Here is an 8692-nt window from a genome sequence, read left to right as displayed (position 1 = left end):
GCTCCTGCCTTTTTTCACACACAGGTAGTGTACAGCTTATTTAAGCTTGTGAGCTGGCAGCTACCCATTATATTTATGCAGGGGCTGGTGAGAGCCGTTAGACCTCAACCAGATGGACCAGTGAACCAAAATAATGAGCTGACGGTGGCTGAGGGCTGCATGGAGCTGCAGACTCTGGCAGTGCTTTTCAGAGGTGTTGGCAGTGCAAGTCATCTTTTCACCTTACTGGGAGCCATTCGATTCAAAGTTAATATCAGAATGTCACATAATAGTGATGAACGTTTTCCAGCTGGCTAGTTTGAAGTGTTACGTCACAGAACAGCCGCACCAGCTTTAATAACCACCGTGCAGCAAATGGAAACATGTTTTTGAAATAAAACGTTACTGTACATGCATTTGCTTTTTATACATTTAGTATGCTAATAACATGTGTGGTGCATAATTGTTTCATTAAAAAAGGTCACTTTACATACAGACATGGTACTTTTGTAACCAATTCTGGAGCATACTGCCATTTGTACAAGTTACATTGATAGGAAAAAGGAAAGCTACATTTTACACACTTAAGATATGGAAGTATCTAAGAAGTATGTCTGACAACTAAACGAAAATTGCAACACAATAAGCAGATGTAAATGTGATCCCTTACAAAGTGTATTTTTCAAAAGCTTTCAAATGAAACATCTGGTGGCTGGCCCAAAAGGAATTGTGAGACAGCAAATGGAGGTTTAATTGATCAAACGTGTAGGTGACAGAAAAACACTTATAGCAATGGAGGAAATGCTACTTTAACAACAGCTAAAAGGTGCTTCTTGGTGCAGTTCTTTTACAGAATTGTGCACACCTTAAGTGCAACAGCACAACAGTTTCATGCCTGAATGGTGCTGAATCCTCTCCTGAGGCATACCAGACATGTTAGTATTGATCAGGTTATTTCTCTTTAAAAGAAGAAATACAATCACGTAAATTGTTTTTCTCTGCCACTGCGAATTACACTGTTACATTTACAGCTACAGGAAGTGTTAGAACTGATATAGAAATACCCATTTTGAAATCGAACTCTTTAATGTTAAAATAGACAACAAATAGTTTCATTCTGTGTGAAAGATATTCTCTAATATGGAACACAAGCGCAATATGTTTTCTGGCCCCGTTTATGTTTTGTTTTATAGACCTATTTGTCTTTGGCTTTAGGACTCTAGTGCAAAGAGGTTGCTGCAATATTGTTTAGCAGAACCACTTTTCAAAATTGGCAAGTCCGTTGGCAGAGAGCTGCAGAATCTCAGCAGAGCTCTTAAGTCAAGAATGTAGCGCTCTGCAGAAGGAAGCGTGGACGCTTCTTCATCCCATTTTATACATTTCTAGCTAGTTAGTAAGTTTCATAATAAAAAAAAATTCTCTGAAAATAATGTAATGTAATAGGATCTAGCTTTACTGTATACAAAGAAAGGTACATGTATACATAGTATAATGCTTATACAGAAACGTTATCTAGACTAGGTCCATCAGCATTCAAACACCAAGCAGCAAGGCCTGCCAGACCATCATGTCATTTCAGTGTTTGTTTTCACAAGCAAATCAACAATGCACTTGTTTGAAGAAGTTAATGGAAAGTATGGAAAATAAACACAATATTATATAGAGGGATCTGCCACAGCTGATAGTGAACTTTCTAAAATGTGCCAATTTACTCTACAATGCTAAAATATAACTTTATTTTAAGGTTATTTGATGCTTCTACTCAACCATAATTCAGAAGCAAAAATGTTTTGCTCTACTACAGCTTCATATTAGGATTAATATTGCAAGATATTGTCCACAAATCATCTATCATGAATGTTTTAAAGGTTAAGATAAACTTTGCACAGCAGTAAAAAAAATAGCTGCAACATTAAAATGAAGACAACAGTGATTATGTGTTATGAAATGGGCCATTATGCATAGTGACCAAAGTTACTTTTACTTTTTGTAAGTGCATTTTGACGTTATTTGAAGGGCATTTAGATGTCACAGAGTCACTTACAGTATTTACAATGCGATATGACTACTTTTACTTAAAGAGGAAATAATGTTATAGTAATATTGAACTTAATTTAATATAGTTTTAGCGTCATGTCGAACTACGTCATATACTACATTAACTGTCGGGCTGTTAGCATGCAGACACTTACTTTTAGCCGAGAAGCTAGTTGCTGTGCCTTTCCGAAGAGGGTTCCTGGTGCGATATTGCCGGTTGCCGTTTCAGGAGCTTTGTTATCCAGCAGCGTCCTTCTGGATACTTTGTAAAATAATTCCATCATGATAAATCTAACATTAAATGTATTTTTTTAAACCATTGTTCCGTGTTGAAAACAGTTATAGCTGTTATTAACTTTAGCTGTCTATTAGCAACTACGGATTTCGATGATTGAGTCTGTCGACCAATCACAGCAGTCTGTGTTTCCGACTTTTTGACCAATCACAGGCTGCAGTCCTGATTGTGTGAAAGCTCTCAAAAGAGGTTTCTCAATACTCTAATTTCCCCTCCTCGACTCCTCGGTCCTCCGGTAGTGACCCGGAAATGGATTTCAGCGCGCCATGTTGAAGGAAGGAGCTCTGGAGGAGCTCTAACCGAGGAGACACTGATGGGTCCTCCACGGCTCCTCCGCGGATGCATTTCCGGGAACGGTGTAGGCGTCACGCACGGCCGGACTTATCTCAGCCAATGACAGCTCTGCATGCATCCCCTGGATATATCCAGTCTCTGATTGTGTTACGTTATTATGAGAGTGCTGTCATACTTATTTGATTCTGAAATTGTATATATTTATATAAATATATGTGTGTGTATACAGTATGTCCGCATATGTAGCCTGTTATTGTCTCATTATACCGCACTGTCAATGTCAGTCCTCCGCTCGCATCTCCTGTGGGCGGCACTAAGTCTTGAGGATAGGAGTCGAGGAGAGGAGTCGAGGAGGGGACATTTGAGTATTGAGAAACCTCTAAAGTGTTGCCCAATGGAAAATAAAAAACTTGATAATAAAAAAATAACTTTATTTGAGAGTACTATATAATATAACTTCTATATCTTAAGAGAATATCGCCCTGATTTAGCACTTCAACTTGCTCTTAATGTTTCATACATCTCCCTTTGGTGCCATGAAAGGCTCAAACAGCACTGTTTTTACAGCACAGCGCTGTATGAGTAACTTTGATGAGTACAATTTGAGGATGTGTGAAGATGTTTGGCCATTTCCTGAATACTACATCTCTGTATGCATGTAATTTCTAGTTTAGATAAAACCTACTTACTGTTTCCTTCAGAAGGCCATGAGGCTGTCACCTGCTATACCACTTTTCCCTCAAGCATCATGTGCAATAATGCCTTTTCAATTTCAGAATTATTTCTTCTTTGCGTCATTTTAATTAAAACACTTCCAAAGTATTTTCAACTCAAAGGTGATATAACAACCTTTGCTTGGCTTGTTGCTCAATATACAGTTTATATGTTTCTCTTATGCCCTTTCTTCCCCAAAACTCTCTAAATCGCATATTCCCCTTGCACTGATAATTTATGAAGTTTTCAGTGAAACCGTCCAGAAGGTTTTGTTTCTGTTCTTGGCTTTTTATATTCATGTGCCTGTGTGTGCATGTGGACATGGACATTTTGAATTTGCCTCACGCTTCATTGCAGCCTTTCGTCATGTCATTGTTTTACTCCGAAACCTTTTATGAGGCTCAGATTGTTTGGGGATTTGGAGACCATCAGCACAATTGACAAAGGCATAATTAATGTTTTTCTATTTTCTCCACTCTCGTGGTTAGTTTGCAGTCTTAAAAAAAGGTTTGGATGCACTGAATCTGTACGTCTCAGCAGATTACACATAATTCATAAAGGGAGGTTTAGCATTCTAAATTAAACAAAGCTCTTGAAAAATGAACAGATTTACAGACAAACAAACAGTAAGTAAATTCCCATTTATTTTTACATTTCAAAATGATTCCATTGAAAAACTTGTTTTATGCTGCACATTTAATCTTAAGAAGCAGGCAAGAGGGACAGATAAAAGGGAAATGTGACATCAACTAGAATTTATAGTGCATTAATCATAATGTGAATAACAGATTTGTTTATGTAAAATTAGATACAGAAATGTGTGGCTGGGGTTTGCAGCAGGCATATTGACAACAAAATCACATTAACCTTCAGATGTGAAATATGGATGATACTAGATGAAGGTCACAAAGATAAGGGGTACAAAATGTTTATAAGCTTTGACAATGTGCAGGAGAGTGGAACTCTATTGGGTGAGAGCCTAATCCAGAGTCACCTTATTCTATGGGTAGGAAAGGAGGAGTAGAAGTCCTCTGCAAAGGCTTCTGCTGGTCACTTGAAACACAGGCTTATGGCTATAAAACAGCACACAGGTTTTGTGGAGAGGTCTACACTTGCTGGATTTTCCTGGGCAGCCATTTGAACAGGGTCTTGCAAAGCTTTTTGCTTCTCACCTTTGACTTTGTTAAGTTCTTAATGATGACATTTCTGAGCAGGCTGAAGTTCAGGGGAGGGGAGGAGTGCGCGTTGAAAGCATTATTTCCTTTTGTCGAAAGGTTCAGAACTTCCAAGAAGCGTCTTTCCTGCTGCCTGAAGTCATACTCCACACTGGACAGACACAGATGCAGCCCAAAATTACTAAAACCCCCCAAAACAGAGGCTTGAAAACAACACAAAATGTATCTGCTCTTGCAAAAGAATGCATATGAATGCTCAGATTTGTCAAATCTATATTTCCAGCTTTTTTTTTCTATTATGTATCAAGCTTTAGTATTTACGGCTCACTTTGTGGGACTCGTGTGGGAGGATCTGCGCTTGTCAGATTTCAAAATGGGTGATGGGTTCAGGCAGGAAGGCATCCCCCAGCAGGGTGTCCTTTGTGTTTGAAGGTGCACACATTTTGTTCAAATTGCCTTATCTTCCATTTGGCCTTTAAGGACCAGATGGCAACACACAGCAGTCAGCAGATCAACTTATGTAATGTGTTTTTGTCATGCAAAAGCAGTTTTGGGAGTAAGTAGATCAGGAGGGATGTGTTGAATATTTCAAGATAAAGACCATTTTAGGTCTCGCTTTGTAGAGTGTGAGGTATTTTGTTTTCAGAAGATGATGGGAAGACTTAGATTTCCATAGCCGCCTTTCAAATACAGTATTTCTGGGACAATGCTCTGTAATGTTTTTTGTCTCAACTGATGCAACATTTCCACTAATGGGTGCAAACCAGCATCAAAGTTAGAATATGAGGGCTAAAAACTATTGCATGATATGTTTTCATGCATCACATCTTTAACAAAATGGACAAGGTATATATAAACGTCTGTCATTAGCTTTTTTTATAGGGTTAGTAAAACAAAAGGACATTTTAACATTATTAAATAATTGCTGCAGGATGTGAATACAATACTTTTCAAGATAAGGCTACTTTAGATAAATAGAGAGCTAAAATAAAATATGTATTTACATTTTTACACAATATAAAATGTTATGCAAATTAACAATGCCTTCATATCTTAAGTGAAGTGATCTTTGTAAATATTTGTTTAAAGTGCAAGCTGCTTTGGCATGACTTGTCCCTTTTTGCTAGTTTAAATTTCAGAGAGTGAATCCTTATCTCCATAAATCTGGATTGTGAATAGCTGGAGTCACATACGGTCAGTGTTTTAATTTGACAGTGTTCCGAAAAGGTTTATGATATGCCCAGAGGGGAAAAGTAATCTCCCTATGTATTCTGAGCGATGAAACAAATGAGCAGTACAGAGCTTTTCATTTAGTAAGCTGCCCATACAGTTAGTCATTCATTTTAAGTGAGGAGAAGTGGGCAGTCTGACAGAGAAGTGCTCGGTAACTGAAATGGCAAATGGCCTCGGCCTTGTTGAACCATGCCTTGAACACAAATGAACTTTGAATAAAACCCATCATTTTAAGTTGCCCTTTGATAGAAGTAAGGCGGGGTCACTCTGTTTTTACAGAGGGACATTCTTAAATATTGATTTATTTTTTGGGAGTATCCTTGTACAAATATCTCAAAAGAGATTGTTTCCGGCCCAACATTATTTTCTTGATCTTAATAAAGGTTGACTGGTCATAATCAACGCCAAGGCATAACACAATATCTTACTATATATTCATAATTTTTTGCAACTATAGTTCTATTTTGGGCAAGAAACCTAATTTCTAGAGCTGCTCTTATCAGTTCAAACACTGCATGCAAGCAAAATGGTCATTTAACTATTATCTCACCTGTACACAATACAAGCAGTCTTCTGGCAGGTTAAGCAGTTGTTGAGGTCCTGTCCAGTGTTGAAGCAATGCCGACTAGGATAAAAGAAAGTAAACATAATTTCATACAATGAATAAGAGAAAACTCCCCCATTCCTTCAGATTCACAGCTTATTATTCTCACCACTCATCCTGTGTGTGTGATATTCTTCCAGACTGATGTTGGCAGCGATGGGCCGTATAACATGCATTATGTCAGACATCAGTTGGTTATTAGGAGCTGGTTATTCTGAAACATGACCTCGGAGGCAGTCACAACCTATTAGCAAACTACAGTGGATGAGAATGATTGACATAGACCCTTTAACTGCCAGCAACACCATTTGGTAGAGCACATTTCGCGTCTTGATATATTGTTGAAAAAAAAAAAAGAAAGTTGAACTCCATCTGATTCAGCCAGCTCTACCCTTTGGTTGACATGTTATGCACAAAACAACCTCTAGATGTCACTGTGCTTCAAACAGAATGCCCTTCAGCTAGAAAGTTGGCAATGCTAAAAATCACTGCTGAAGAAATCACTCTTTTTGGTCAACTTTTGTAAGGTAACCATATCATTTTTGACATATTTTAGTGGCAGGGCACTGACTGAACATAATTAGATAACTTGATGCACAAAAAAAGTTTTAACAAGGGTGTAGTAAAATTCAACGGGAAACTATCTTCATTCCGCCCCAGTGAGACAAAAATGTCTCCCTGTAAGAATTTATAACTAAATAAAAAACCCTCATAGGAACATGTTTATAGAGTTTTCTCTAACAAAGGCCGGGTTGTAATAAAAGAACTAGAATTATTTCCAACTGACCAGTATTAGTTGCGGTTCCGTATTGTGTTATAGAATGATATATAAGTATTAAAAAACGTTGATATCAAGATAAAACCCGTTCTTTGGATTAAAGATCTCGACGAGAATAGTCAAGTTTGTGACGTACGTTCGTTTTACCAGTAAATTGATAATAGAGTGGACATGTGTTATGTTCGTCAGAAGACCGTCCAATTCGTCAACAACTCCAGGACAGGTCACAACTTCGTTACGGCTGATCCTATTTTCTTTCATTTGTATTAAAGTATGTTACTTATTCTCTTTTGAGGGGGTAAGGAAGTCTAAGTGTCGAATAATAAGAGTGGTGAGTAGGACACACACACTATAAGAAGGTCTGACTACAACCGTCGCTACCCGGCATATTGTACGTAATACAGTCTGTAGTCAACCAATAATCCTCGACCAATAAGACTTTGTACTGGAGCCTCCGTCAGTGTTGGATAATCGTTTGATGTCACCTACTCTTACTAACTGTATCTGGGAAATTGACGGTCGTTGTGGTAAACCATCTCGTGTAAAGCGCAGAACTATATAACAACTTTTTTTTTTTTCTTTCAACTTGAGGTAGACTAAGTCGGTCGAGATGGGAAACCAACTGTACAATACGTGTTTTGTTGGAGATCTACAGTGACACGAAGTTTGTCTTACGGGAAGTCGATCTTTCAACCGTTACGATTTTTAGTGACGACTTCTTTAGTGAGAAAAACCAGTTGAAAACATTCCATTGGTATAGTAAAAACTGTATAAAATCACCGTCCCGTGACTGACTTGTATTAATCTATTGAACTACGTGTTTTTTTCAAAATTGTTCCCACATCATTTAATAATTTTTTTTTTTACGAGTGGGTTAGCCAGCTTAACCGGAAAATACCTATACCTGAAAAAGTCCTCAACAGTCTCTACAAAAGGTTATTTTTAATACCATTTCATTTACCGGATCTAAGTTACGCATAAATAACGGATTTGGATCGATGACGGGAATAACTCAGATACTCACTTTCTTACTATTATTAAATAATATCGTGGAAAGTACGTTACCGTAAAGTCGGGTTTTTAAAGTGTGTCCTACTCGTTCGAAATCCGCGGTTGTGTCTAAATACATGTACACGACAAAATCCCCGGTCACCAAAGGCAACACCAGGTTAAGTCGTCATATGCGATCTCTCGTTCAGAAAAAAAAATAGGTTTTTCTGTGGAACGAGCTCAAAGAATTGCACATATAACGACTTAACTCCGGATTGTCCTTTGGTGACCGGATTTGTCGCGTGTACAGGTATAGGACACAAACCCGGGATTGAACGAGTAGACAAACACTTAAAAACCGACAATACGGTACGTACACTTTCACACGATATATTTAATGAATAGTAGTAGAAAGTGAGACTCTGAGTATTTAACCGTCATGAATCCAAATCGTTATAATGGTACTTAGATCGGTAAATAAATGGTATAAAATAACCTATTTGTAGACGCGTCTTTGAGAAACTTTTTCCAGTATGCGTATTTCCGGTTACAGCTGGCTAACCAACTCGTAAACAAAAAAAATATATTAATGA

The 8692-nt window shown here is 37.8% G+C and overlaps 1 protein-coding gene across 7 annotated transcripts in view; it reads right to left on the bottom strand.

Moving 5' to 3' along the window:
• Positions 1-3960: 3960 nt before the first annotated feature.
• Positions 3961-8692, bottom strand: part of LOC104968172 (protein FAM196B-like) — an 11525-nt gene continuing 6793 nt past the window's right edge. For 3 of the 7 annotated variants that reach the window (XR_800801.1, XR_800803.1, XR_800804.1), the window contains 3 exons: positions 6441-6586; positions 6278-6352; positions 3961-4645 (listed from right to left, as the gene is read on the bottom strand). Coding sequence is in view for 2 of the 7 variants with exons in the window: in XM_010797743.1 (XP_010796045.1) it covers positions 4426-4645; positions 6278-6352 (295 nt within the window). In the remaining 5 variants the exon portion in view is untranslated. The remainder of the gene's footprint in view (positions 4646-6277; positions 6353-6440; positions 6587-8692) is intronic. The other 4 variants (XR_800805.1, XM_010797743.1, XM_010797744.1 and 1 more) reach the window with 2 other exon arrangements.

The sequence above is a fragment of the Notothenia coriiceps genome, unplaced genomic scaffold (genome assembly GCF_000735185.1).
Source record: "Notothenia coriiceps isolate Sejong01 unplaced genomic scaffold, NC01 NC01_scaffold00038353, whole genome shotgun sequence".
Taxonomy (NCBI): domain Eukaryota; kingdom Metazoa; phylum Chordata; class Actinopteri; order Perciformes; family Nototheniidae; genus Notothenia; species Notothenia coriiceps.
Note: the sequence above shows the minus strand (reverse complement) of the source record. Positions and strands in the feature narration are given on the sequence as shown.